The 14393-nt window shown below is 33.8% G+C and overlaps 1 protein-coding gene across 1 annotated transcript in view; it reads right to left on the minus strand.

Moving 5' to 3' along the window:
• The window catches only part of LOC149804545 (uncharacterized), a 91470-nt gene that overhangs the window by 46619 nt on the left and 30458 nt on the right, over positions 1-14393 (minus strand). Inside the window, exons 5-7 of the mRNA XM_089933073.1 lie at positions 10540-10609; positions 7524-7576; positions 1385-1537 (exon numbers count right to left, since the gene is read on the minus strand). Coding sequence (XP_089789199.1) covers positions 1385-1537; positions 7524-7576; positions 10540-10609 — 276 coding nt within the window. The remainder of the gene's footprint in view (positions 1-1384; positions 1538-7523; positions 7577-10539; positions 10610-14393) is intronic.

The raw sequence follows: 14393 nt of genomic DNA on the forward strand, positions 1-14393 counted from the left end.
TACTTCTGGACAGTACTGTTACACTGCACCAACATGTCATGAACATACGCAAGGCTGTATATCTTGAGCTGAGACACATCAGCTCCATTCGCAAATATATTTCAGTTGATGCCACTAAAACACTTGTGTGTTCATTAGTACTTTCAAGACTGGACTGTTGTTATGTCTGGTTTATCTCAATGTCTACTTCAGAAATTTCAAAAAGTTCAAAACACAGCTTCTTGGACCATCCTAAGAGTACCACGATCAGAGCACACCTCCCTGTTGCTCTGTACACCACACTGGCTATCCATTCAATCCAGAATCAAACACAAAATTTGTTCTCTGTGCTATGTTTCACTGATGGACTCCAGTCCAACACACCTATCCAACCTCATCCATGTGTACACACCAGCAAGATACTTATGCTCCTCTTCTGACAATCGTATACACATTATTCCCACTATGAAAATGAAGTCATATGGACAATGTTCTTTTGCATACCAGTGCCCAGCAACATGGAATGAATTGCACACTGAACTTAGACACAAAGACACAGTGATCCCATTCAAGCGTGCTCTTAACAACTCACCTATTTCGACTGCAAGAACAAACTTAAAGACTTAATAATGTTTCCTTACCTTGAATATTTTCAGCATGTTTCTGTTTCTAATTTCATGGTGTTTGTTTTTTTGTAATAATGTCCTCATGTGTTGTCCAATGTTGTAAAGCGCTGAGAGCTTCTAAAGATCAGGCAATATACAAAGTCCTCATTATTATTATTATTGTTACATTCACCATTATTATTATTATTATTATTATGCTGGTCTAACCAGTGTCGATCAAACAAACAAGCTAAACAAACTTTAAATATTCAGTCTGATTTCAAGGCAAAGTATCAAGTTAGAATAGAAAATAATCATAACATAGATGAGATGGTAATATACAAATCTGCACATTACATGACAAGATGAGGCTAGATGAAACATGAATATATGATGTACAAGTCCTAGATAATTTGGGAGCAGAAAAAATGGGGCCCAATGGGGTTGGGGGTGAATCAGAAGTAAGAAATCAGTCATATATTACATAAATTTAGATCATCATGTTTCATAAGCTTTGCATCAGGAGGAATAAGCATGGTAGACACATACAAAATAACATTTATTTTTTTTAATTTTACGGTGTGTGGGAATACCAAGTTCTGGAAAATGTACAAGGATTATAATTTCAGAAAGGAAAGGGATGATTGACAATCAGTGAAGTTCTATGCAAAACAAACAAAGCTTATAAATTCAGAAAGGAAAGGGATGATTAATGATCAGTGAAGTTCTATGCATCCAATGTTCATTTCATTACATACCTGAAGTGACACATTTAGTATTGACGTCTTCCTACTACTTACCAAACAAAACACCAATTAAAAATGCAAGTGCAAGTGCAACTATAACCACTGGAATTACTGCATTCATATGTCCACTAATATCTACTGGTGACTTTTCAGTTGCATTTGTTGGAGAAAGTAGTGTTGTTCTTGTTGTCTTTGTTGATGGTTCCCCTGTAACAGAAACAGAAGAAACTGTAATGAATGATGAGGTCTACTATTTTTATCTTTTGCAGATATGCAAAATATCAAACCTTTTCAATATGCCAACTTCAGGAAAAATGTTATTTCATGATGCTTTGCACATACGTGATTTGTGATTTGAATTTTTTATGTAGCTTTAACAATTTTTCAGTCATATTGCTACGATGTCTGCAATGTGGCAGTTTGTAGTGATGTCTAGCACTGGGCCATCATGCTGCAGACATGTAGCATGATGTCCCACCCAGTCACATTATCCTGACACCGGGCCGACCAGTCCTAACACTAACCTCTTAATGCTGAGCGCCAAGCGAGGCAGCTGTTAGTACCACTTTTGTAAGTCTTTAGTATGACTCGGCCGGGGATCGAACCCACAACCTCCCGCATCCGAGGCGGATGCTCTAACCACTAGGCCACCGGAGCGGTTCTTTGCACATACATGCATGCACATAATTGTGAACAATGTGTGAACAGAATTATTTAATAATGCAAGTCAGAGTGCAATAAGCCTGAGAGAAAAAAAATTTGATGGCATTTTCAACAGAAATTGCCAGAAATGATCAACTGAATTCTCATGGGATACAGTTAGTGACCAAGGGTAGATGCCATTCTATATTTTACTTATTAAGGACCAAATCTGGGGTCAATGGTCAACTGAATGCAAGAGTCCATTCTATCAAGACTTCAAACATTATTGTACAATGTGGGTAATATATCACCTAATTAGTTCAATAATGTCAAGAAATGAACAAAACTAGGAGAGAGACAGACAGACAGAGACAGAGACCTTTATCAGATATCATTTAATAAGGCTTAATTAAAACTGCTTGTTGGCAATAGGCACTGATACAACTAAAAATTATGGGAAATATGAAATTTAAGAATGGTCACTGTTTCTTCATATTTAATAATTTGAATATTGCAATGCAAACTCTGTTAAGTTTACTTTGAAAATAGAGTTGTATCTTAATTATTTAAACTTTCAAGCTTCAAATCCTACTGTTATGGCAAATACTCAGAAGAAAAACAAATATTTAAAATACTGTAGATCATACATTTCCATTTCCAGCAGAAAATATTAAATACTCAAAAAAGATATATGCATGAAAAAATATGTTCTCCTGTGCCATATTTGACAGTGGCGTTATTTGTATTACGACTCTATGGTCTTAACCTAATTAATAGAAAAAATTAATGTTTTATAAATTCAACAAATGATTCATTTCCTTTGAATACAAAGTGAAAATTTTAAAAGAATTTACAGTATTGCAAATTAAATCCCAAATAGTCCAAAAAGTTCTATCACCTGTCCCAATGAATAAAGTTCTAATTAAATTCCAATGGTGTTTGAAATGAGATCCAACACAGAATGTGTTAATGTGCCTTTAATAGCCTGTTATGAGGAGATGTGCCAAGAGTCTTTTAATGAAGGACAACAATATAATCCAAATTGTCCTTGTCTGAATTCACTATAATTCCAAGTGAATGTTTCTGTCCAAGATTAGAGATGAACACTTTGTATTTCCAGTTAATAATAATTTGAATAAATAATTCACCCAAATCAAAACCTGAACACAACAATACAAATGATTTCTGTTTCAGATGTTATCACAGGAGTGAGTAATGTTTCAAATAAACAAGAGTATAAACCCATCGATCTGAAATAGATCATAATTAGCATTTTCTGAAAATACTATGTCTATTTAGTGGAATTTTCCATTCTAGAACATTCTGTTTGTTTACAAGGTAAATATTTTTACTAAAATTGTAATAAAGAATGTGGTAAACATCAGGTACAACTGGATATTTTATGGGGGAATTCCAATGTCCCAAACTATGGCTAAGATAAATATGTTTATAATAATGATAAGCTGAATATATAATCCACAATGATAGGAAAAATATTAGCAATGTGTTATTTGTTTAGCAAAATCAAAACATCATCAGTATCCTAGTCCGGTACAATATGGACTTGATTTTGGACAAGGTGTCAAGTCCAAAATACATTTAGATACAACATATAATCATGGAGAAAAAATAACAACAATGCAAATTAATACATAACATTTGCATAAATCTTCAAAGCAGATATTATCAGAATGCCTTTAATTTCTCCACAGCTGTTTCTAAGAAGTCATCAAAAGTTCTGTCTATTTTTAGTAATGGCAGCTATATTTGATAATGGATTGGTATCGTTTGTATAATCTGACAGACCTTATTGCTGATATGCTTTCTGTAAAATTTGGTAAAAATATTTTTGTGTGTTGAGAATAAGTCAGTTTTAGGTTTCCTTATTTTAGTAATGGCAGCAAACAGGTTTGATGAAGGATCAGTATCACATTACAAAATTCAAAACCATGTATTACAATGGGTCAGATTCTGTTGAGTAGGTTTTGAGAATTTTTATTTTTAGCCATGCTGGCCATATCTAACCATGGAACAGCATCATTTAAAGAAATTTGAAAGACTTTCATTCTGGGATGCTTTTTGTCAAAGTCTGTTGAGGACGTTTTGACACGTGTCAAATTTAGTCAAATACCTGTCGTATGGTTTCTAGCTGAAATGTTTTTCTAATTTCTGCAGTTGCAGCAATATTTCATGGCAGACTAGCATCAGTTAACAAATGTGAAAGATCTACTTGCCATGATATTTTTGGTAAAATTTGGTAAAACTCTATAAGCCAATTTATATTCTGTACAAGTCAGTCAAATGTATATTTAGTAACAGCAGCCATTCTTAATGGCAGACTGGCTTCACTTGAATTTTTTTTAAGGTATTCATGTCAAGATGCTTTCAGTCAAACTTGGTCAAATTCTGTTTTCAAGGTCATTAAAATATCTTTTCCATTTTTAGTAATGGCAGCAATATCTCCAGGTGAACTGGCATCATTTGAACAAATCAGAAACACCTTTATGCTAGAATGCTGTATTTCAAATTTGTTATATTTTTTTAACATTAGTTGATGATCTGTTAAATGGTTTATCTATTTTTAAATATGATGGCTCAATTTCAACATATCTTTATTATCTTCATTACTGGATGCTGTCAACTTCTGTTACATGATTTCTGAGAACTTGTTTAAGGATTTATCTGTTTTTAGTATTTTTGGTAAATGGTATGCCAGCATCATCTGAACATGAAGTACCATAACAGCACATTATATGTCCACGGAATGTTGAAGCGCTCTATGTATATAAAAAATTGATTGAGTATTAATACTATTTCTTCTTTCAGTCACAATAAATTTGACCTTTGACCTTTTATGCCCAAATACGATATAATTGTTCCTAACCCTAAGTGTAAGCCATCCATAAAGTTTGGTCCAGGTATATGATGCAAAACTAACGTGCTGAAGCCATTTTTTGCTTCTAGTCACAGTCACCTTGAGCTCTGAGCTTTGTCCCAACATCAAAAGACCTTATCCTTAACCCAAGTGTGAGCCAATGTATATGCCATCCATAACTTAAGATGGTGGACAAGTTGTGTTCTTGTAAAGACATCAAACTGATAAAAGATGGACATTATAACATAATTTACCCTGCCTTGTGGTGCAAATACATTCACACCAGGATGCTTTCTGTCATATTTGGTCAAATTCTGTTCAGTATATTTTAAATAAAGTTGTAAATAGCAATTGTGAAAGGATGATGGACACATAACTAACAAATGGCCATAACATATGGTCACTTGGCCTTTAAAAAAATGCAAGATAAGATGCATTCACAAGAGTTTGTTTTATGCTGCAATCAGCTGCAGGCCAAAAATGGCAATAACTATAACATAACTGAGACAGCATTCAATATGTACATATTCACATGATCACCATAATATGTACAAAGTTTCATGGTGATCGACTGAAAACTTTGAGTCTAGCTGGGACCACAAAATCCTGTCATGCACCACATGAGTTGGCAAGTCAAAAAGAAAAATTCTAACCAATATTACAGAAGCATTGTGATTTGTCAATATGAACATCTTCATATAACAAATATAAAATGTGCCAAGTTTCACAGTGATCAATCAAAAACTAGGGGTCTAAATGCCTTCATAAAACCAGACAATTAACTCGATAAAAAAATGTAAAACAGTTGTAGGAGGACAGTAATTTGTCAATATGCACATCTTCATGACCATAATGATCAAAAGATTCATTGTAATCCATTGTATTCACAAGATTCTGTCATGCTACATCAGACTAAAGGGCAATAACTCCAATGAAAACCACAGCAGTACAGTAATTTGTCAACAACTGCATCTTCAGATGATCCTAACATTTTGAAACTGAAATCTGAGACCAGCTGCATTCACAATATGCACGCATACACTGCATTTAGATGCTAGTCAAAAAACCAATAACTCTCGTAGACAGTAGGATGCTTTATAACTAAATTTCTTCCAAATGCTGTTGATTGCATATAAATCAATAGTTTCAAGCTTTCTGTATACCTTCATGGCACATCAACATTGTTTGTCAAATATTACAAGACCATTGTCATTCAGGACCAACTATAGTCACCACAAGAAGTTTTTTTTATAGGTAAAACTGTGTTGATGTAACAATTCATACAGAAGTAGAAATAGCAAAATTTTCAAGATAGCTGTTGTGGTAGCCATATTAAATGTCTAATTCATACCATTTTCATTCTTGACCAGCAAGACCTTGGTACAAATGTGTGTCGAATTTCATGGCAAACCATCTATATTCAGGGCCCAAACATTTAAATCCTGACTCACTAGCCTAGGAGCAATATGATCATAGACTTCTTAGGTCTGCATAAGGCAAGCACTGGTCCAACAACTAAATCTGACATGCAAATATTTTCTACTGTTCACAGAACATGAACAAAATTAATGCACACTTAAAATCATAATTAATTAATTTATTAATTTATTTATTTATTTATTTATTTATTTATTATTTATTTATTTACTTATTTATTTATTTATTTATTTATTTATTTATTCAGTTACCGGAAACATCAGGAAATAATATATTTACATTTACCAGTGTAGCAATAACAAGATTTTCAATATGGCCACTGTGACCATTTTTGATGTCCAAGCAGCACAATTTTCATTTAGGACCAGCTAGACCATAGGATATGTAAAGTTTAGGAGAAGTAGCAATGACAAATTTATGGACAGATGGACAAAGGACAACAGACCATCCCATAAACTCACTTTGTCTATTGCCAACTAACAATTACTGTGATAAATATATCATATACAATGTGTCATTAGAAGTAACTCCAAAAATATTGTATAACTGTATGACTCTTATTCAATATCTGGTAGCTTCATGACCAAGAAAAACAAAAAGAATAATAAACAGTAATCAAGACAGGAAAGAGCTAAATATATTGTTTTTATTCTAAGGCCTGGTAGCAAATAGGTCCTAGAGAATCATTTGTTTACGTATATCAATCAGTCTCCATTAATGAAGTAAAGAGAATAGCCAACGCTCTGCAACCTTACACTTTAAGACAGAGTCAGTGTGTGGAAACTTCTATCTCTTTGATACATGTTCTATGGGAGGTCACTGATAAGCTGATAAAGAAAAGTAGAGTGCTTGGGGAAAAATAAAACACTGTCATCAGGAAAGAAGATTTACCTTTATGTATAAACTGGTTCTCCTCAATGTCATTTTCACAACTTAGAGAGGAACATTGGTCCAGGACATCAATAAGAATCAAGCTTCATCAATAGATGAAGACCTTAGCAAGTTCAGATGGAACATATTGTCTGGACTGAAGTCTTTGCAAAGATCAATGTTTAGTGTTTTTCAAACTACATGTATAAAATCAATGTGAAAGTAGTTCAGCAAGGAGTGTAAAACTCAAATGTACAAACTCTGATTATTGATTTTATAGCCAACATGATTTTATTGACATGCAGTAAGCTCTCTTGCCCAAGTTGAAAATTAAAAAACATAAAATTTGCAATTATAATAAAATCTTACCTGTAAATGTCAAGTTGCCAATAACAGATGTCGTGGTTATATTAGCTGTACTTCTGTAAAGAAAAAGAAAGGTATTGCATTTTAACAATACATTTAGTTATGGGAGTAAAACATTTCTTCAATAATACTTTCCTGATTATAATACCTTGTAAATTCAGCTTTCCCAAGTTAACTTTTTAAGCTTTCAGCATAAAAAAGCAAAACATTGTCTGTTCACATAGGTGGGAATCAATCTATAGTGATCTTTTTTTGGATACAAGGATTGGCACAAAATCCCAAACATGCTTCAGTTACTGCTGGAGCAGAATGCTTGCTCTGCCAGTAGGATGTAACTGCTGGGAGAGTGTATCCATATTATAATCAGTTAAGTAATATCAAAGAAACATTTTACTCAAAAATTGGTTTCTGCTTCAAATATATTAGCAGATCAAATACCTTTGGAAAATAGGTAAATGGTGAAGAAAGTTATATCCCCTTAGCCTGGAGAAGGCCTATCTCTGATCTCCCAAGCTATGTGAGGCTGCTTCCAACTAAAGAGAAATATACAGGCTGAAGTAATTACTTGATATATTCAGAGACAGCTGACTGGGACCTCCCCCCCATATCCAGTGGAAGTCAAAAGGCAGCATGACTGAAAAGCTGACAAAGACCTGGAATGGTAGGTAGTCTTTTGTGCTCCTTCGTCTTTCTTGACCTCATTTTGCTGTTAAAATTTCCCGATGAATTCAGACACATAATGATGTGTGACAAAATTATTCAATAGTTTAAATTTGTATGCAATTTTTGCAATGGAATTACATATATTATGGATTAATTGCAAGCCCCAACAGTACGATATCAGACGGCAAGTAAATGGTGTTGATACTCAGTTCATGCTGTATATTAGACATTGAATTCAGATACAATGATCTGGGAAAACAATTATTGAATATTGTAAATCTGTGTGCAATTTTTCAATGGAATTACATGCATTATAGATGAACTGCATGCCACGACAGCATGATAATAAATGGTGTTGATACCCTATTCATCATATACATTAGACATGAATACACGCATATGTGCCAATGAGTTGTTCTCTGAAAAAAGTAAAATACTATAAAACCCTGCATTAATGCGATCCAGTTTTTTGGACCCCAATTATCGCGTTATAGCGGGGTTCCACTGTACTGTGATTCAAGAAAATACTGTTGACACATCAATACTCTATAAGCTATAACAGACACATCATCACCATCAGTTTTTGGACTTATTCTGGGCTTGTACTGTTTTATTCAGGACTTTAAATTACTAGGATTTGTGTCTGATCTAATTCTTGGATTATTTTGGGATTTAATTTGCAATACCATAAGTTCTTTTTTCTCATTTTCACTTTGTATTGTAGGGAAATAAATTATTTGCTAAATTTTACAAAGCTTGTTGTCTTTCACTCTTTTCTGTTACTTTTTTTAAGAGCACAGACTTGTAACAATTTTTCAAATGTATAAATAGCATGACCCCCTATTCACAAGTTCAGTTCATTACTGGTACCACTTCAAGACCCTCACTGGGTCCTTTAGATAACCCAGAGGCAATGGGTCTGATGATGACAGGTCATCAGTGAGTTTAAATTAAGGAATACTCAAGATACCACAAAATTTTGTCAACTGCGGTCATGTGTTCTTTATGTATGAGATGAAATATAAATAAATTTAACAGAAGGGTTTCATAAATATTCTTAATGAGCACGTGTCCTTTATAAGAAGTTATTATTAAGGCAGGTTTCATTCACTTATCAAACATTTTCAATGCTATTTAATACACAGAAGACTGTTGACAATATGTATCAAAAATGCTAACAGTTAACACTGTCATTCAAGAATGAAAAGGTCACAGGAATGTAATGTTCATCAAAATGCATTAAAAACATTAATTTTAATAATTGTACTCATAAGACTGATTTGGTGACATGGCTCAATTAAGTGACATGGCTTAATTGAGTGATATGACTTAATTCAGTGACATGGCTTAATTCAGTGACATGCTTCAGATAGAAATGCAGCTTCTATACTGTATATACCATCACTCATAATACAATTACACATCAATGTTCAATGATGCAAACAGATAAGCATGAGATAAATGAATCTTACAGTGCAGGAAAAATTACATTAAATAAAGTCAGTTAGGGTTAAAACATTCCCCCAAATCAACTTGCCCAGTTGGGTAAGTCCTAAACCTGTTTAACTAATTCATAATGGATAATATAACCACCATCATTATTTTCTGGTTTTTGTCTCTAAGTGGACTTTGTAAAATATAACATGTTTTGATAGTACTGATACAGGAGTTTTCATATGACTTGAACAATTATCTGATCATTATTCTTACAAATACTTCTGATTATTCCCTCTTAAAATTTTCATCATGAATCTTTACACCATACTATGTGAATGTCCACCTACCACATGGCTAAGTGGATGATGTAAATGCTAATTTGAGAAAAACTTTTTTAAGAACTTATTTCCGTGACCTTTAAAAATGACACTGAATACAAATTACAAACTGAACCAGTCTGCTCTACCTCTACTTTAAAAATGAGAGAAGTGCTTGTATGATCTAAATTTAATGGACAAAAGGAAAACTTCTGTTTGAAATAATAAATATTTTGTGGACAAAACAAGCAACATTCTTCAAACAATATCTATAGGCTTTTTGAATAAAATATTTTTCAGGTCAGTGAATCAGTAGACACCTAATCAGTTGGGTGGCTGAACTCAAACACCTGACCTGTACTCAGAGTCTTGCCATTTTAAATACAATCAGTTAATTTTCATCTAAAGCATGAAAGGGTCTACTAATCACCATGATACATTTAATATAAAAGTTTCGTGCTTTATTAATGAACAGTGTCAGAAAATGACCTTAAACACAATGTTAACAAATGACAATTGCAATATCAGTGAAGTACAATAACTCTGTGCTTAACAGAACAGGCTCACTATGATAAACAATAGCCTCATCTATGATAACTTACATGGGAACACACATAATATTACTGTCATCACGTTTCTGATCCTTATCACACTGTGGGGCACAGCTGTAATCTGAAGAAAAAAAATAGTTTTATCAAAAGTGTTTATTCCCAATTCATAATTAATGCACATGCAAAAGGTGCATAACTTAGAGTGTACACTTCAGATTATGTCTCGCTATACAGTGTGATAATAGAGACATAAATACAGACAAACCTGAGTTCAGCAGTCACTTGGTTACAATGTCCATTCTAATTTCCGCTCCCCCCCCAATTTCCTGTATAAATGTCATATAATCAGCAGTCACCTACCTTCTGCAGCCAGCTGCTAGTTGTTTCTTAACCAAGCAATGGTTTCACCCTACCTACTGCAGTCAATACAACAAATGAACAGTGACCATTCCAAGTATGCAAATTAAACTTCTTTTGTTTGATGATCAAGGCATGTATTCTCTGGGACTGATCTTTAATAGGAATGAATCATTCTTTACCAAATGTCTTTATATGCAAATTTAACTTGCGACATAACAGATTATTATGGAATTCCCTCAAAGTGAGTCATTTCAAATGACAAATTCCATCAAATTATCAACAAGTTCACTTCCAAAACCTTTTAAGCTCATACAAAAGTTTACGCCTAGAATGATAATTTTAGTAAATATGACAAATATCAGATAGGCAAAAACTCTACCCTCAATCACAAACAAAATTCACAATATAAATTAAATATACATAACCAATCTGTGATTCATTAGCAAGTCAGTGTGAGTAATGAACCGCTCATTATTATTCATGAGACTTCTAACAATATGTAACCAATGAAATACACAGAACAGAAATAGTACTGCTCCCAGTTTGTCTATCATATTCTTTGCTTTGTGCACAAAGTCTGTAGATGTACTAATTTTAAAACAATTAGGCAGACAATCTTCATAGGGTGGAGTGACCAATAATTGGAACCCAGAAGGGAGCTGAATATCTTTTGAGCAAATCTGATAAAAATTTCTTTAAGCAAAAGGCAATTAATCAGAATACAACAGCAGCCCAATCTAGATTCTGAGGACCTCTGCTCAGCTTCCAATAACAACAAGGAAACTGAGACATTTTTGTTTCACAGAATTATGAAATTTTTTATACTTAATTTTATAACCACTGCAAAATGAATAATTACAAATTTCAATCAGATGCACCATGCAACATCAGTGGATTTATGAAGAGATGACATGGTTTTAGAACGGAATGCATGTACTTGTAAATAACACCTGTTGGAAAAGAGACAATTTTACAGCAGCATTAAAAATAACTATTACTTATTTCAAAATTTCAAACTTAATGACTGCTTTCTTTGTATAATTAATAGGATTTCCAGGACATTTTTTAATATTTCAATGGGACCCATGAAAAAGTGGCCAATAACAAGCTCGCTCCATTACAGAAGACAAGCCAATCTGTATTTGAACATAACCACTAAAATACATGAAGATTTGTTGTTGTTGTTGTTGTTTTGGGTTTAACTTCATTTCTCAGCACATGATAGGCTATGCATGGCAGTCAGTGAAACTGGTTGAGGAAGAACCTGGAAAAACCCTTGTAAGAACCAACAACCCAGAGGAAGCTACTGGCAACTTTTCACATGCCCACCTTGGTCAAGCTCAAGACTCTGACCCACATGGACAGAGGTGAGGTAGCAGTGATCAGGCAAGCGGTTTAAACCACTCAGTCACCCATGGCCCCTTGATGAAGGTAAAGAAACTTGTTTTTTGCAAAATATACTTCAACAACACTGACTGAACAAACCTGCTTTCCTAATCATTCTGTTAACCACTGACAGAAAATCTGAATCACTTTGTGAATCTGTCTGAGCCACTTCACACAGAGAGAAAATCTGGATCACTGTGAATCACTTTTAGCAGACACAAAAATTTATTAATATACTTATATTTATTATCATTATTATTATGTAGACAATGCATGGATTAAACATGTTTACTTGTTATGACTCGAGGTCTTAACAAATGTAATAGAAAAAAAATGAAACCAACAATTTAAATAACGATTTAACAAACAGTTTATCTGCTTAAAATACAAAGTAAAAATTCAAAAGAGACAGTATTGTGAATTAAGTCCCAAACAAATCTAAATGTCTAATCACAATATCCAAGAATACACAACATTGTGAATGTACTCCAATAGTTATGAATGTCCATATGCACCACAACAATCTTGAATGTACTGATATACCACTGATGCAGTCCAAAATGCCCTTGAATAAATTCACAATAATTGGACTTTAGTCCAAAAGTCAATGAGCAATTTCCTATAAATAATTTAAATAATTTCTTTCAAATTATTTCTGCACACAACTGTAAGCTTAACAGATTCTCAGAGACTTATCATAAGAAGACAGGAAGGATTAATATTTTTTTTACCACAACCTTATATATAAACCTAAAATAATAAAATAATAATAATAATAATAATAATAAGGACTTTGTATAGCACCTAATCTTTGGAAGCTCTAAGCGCTTTACAACATTAGACAACACCTATAAGATAAAAATCATATAATGATATGATCACAAAAACAAACACCATGAAATTAGAAAATATAAAAACATGCTGTAAATATTTATGGTAGGGAACATTATTAGGTCTTTCAGTTTGTTCTTGCAGTCGAAATAAGTGAGTTGTAAGAGCACTCTTGAATGGGAACACTGTGTCTTTGTGTCTAAGTTCAGTGGGCAATTCATTTCACATTGCTGGGCACTGGTATGCAAAAGAATATTGTCCATATGACTTCATTTTCATAGTGGGAATAATGAGCATATGATCGTCAGATGAGGAGCATAAGTATCTTGCTGGTGTGTACAGATGGGTGAGGTCGCATAGGTATGTTGGACTGGAGTCCATCAGTGAAACGTAGCACAGAGAACAAATTTTGCGTTTGATTCTGGATCGAATGGATAGCCAGTGTAGGGTACAGAGCAGCGGGGAGGTGTGCTCTGATCATGGTACTCGAAGGATGATCCAAGCAGCTGTGTTTTGAACTTTTTGAAGTTTCTGAAATAGATATTGAGATGAACCAGACAGAATTGAGTTACAATTATCCAGTCTTAAAAGTACTAATGAACATACAAGTGTTATAGTGCCATCAACTGAAATATATCTGCAAATGAAGCTGATGTGTCTCAGCTCAAGATATGCAGCCTTCCATATGTTCATGACATGTTGGTGCAATGTGAGAGTCCTTTCCAGAGTGACACCTAGGTTTCATACTGACTGTGTGAATTTAATGTTGGTGCTACTGATATTTATTGTTTGAGGTACAGTATTTGACTTAAAAAGTCTTTGTGTTGTGATCAGAATGGCTTTAGTTTCATCATCATTCATCTGCAGCTTGTTACATGTCATCCATGTCTTCACATCAGAAATGCACCTCTCTACACCTTGGATGGTAGCAACAACTTCAACTGGGTGGCTAGATTTGTATATTTGGGTGTCATCAGCGTACAATTGGTGAGACACTGGATGATATCTATGACACTTGAGAGTGGATTAGTGTGCAGAATGAAGAGAACAGGTGCATGAACGACCCTTGTGGAACACCACAACATAGATCAACTGGGCTGGAATGTATTCCATTTGCAGACACAATTTGTGTCCTGCTGACCATGTAGGACTTGAATCACAGTAAGGCTGTATCATGAATGCCAAATACATGCTGGAGACGGTGAATTAATATATCATGGTCTATTGTGTCAAATGCTGCAGACAAATCAAGGAGGTTGAGAACTATATTCTTTCTGCTATCCAAAACAGAGAGAATTTCATTAACTACTTTTAGAAGAGTAGTTTCA

The sequence above is a fragment of the Sinohyriopsis cumingii genome, chromosome 2, assembly GCF_028554795.1.
Source record: "Sinohyriopsis cumingii isolate HCF-2022 chromosome 2, ASM2855479v2, whole genome shotgun sequence".
NCBI lineage: Eukaryota > Metazoa > Mollusca > Bivalvia > Unionida > Unionidae > Sinohyriopsis > Sinohyriopsis cumingii.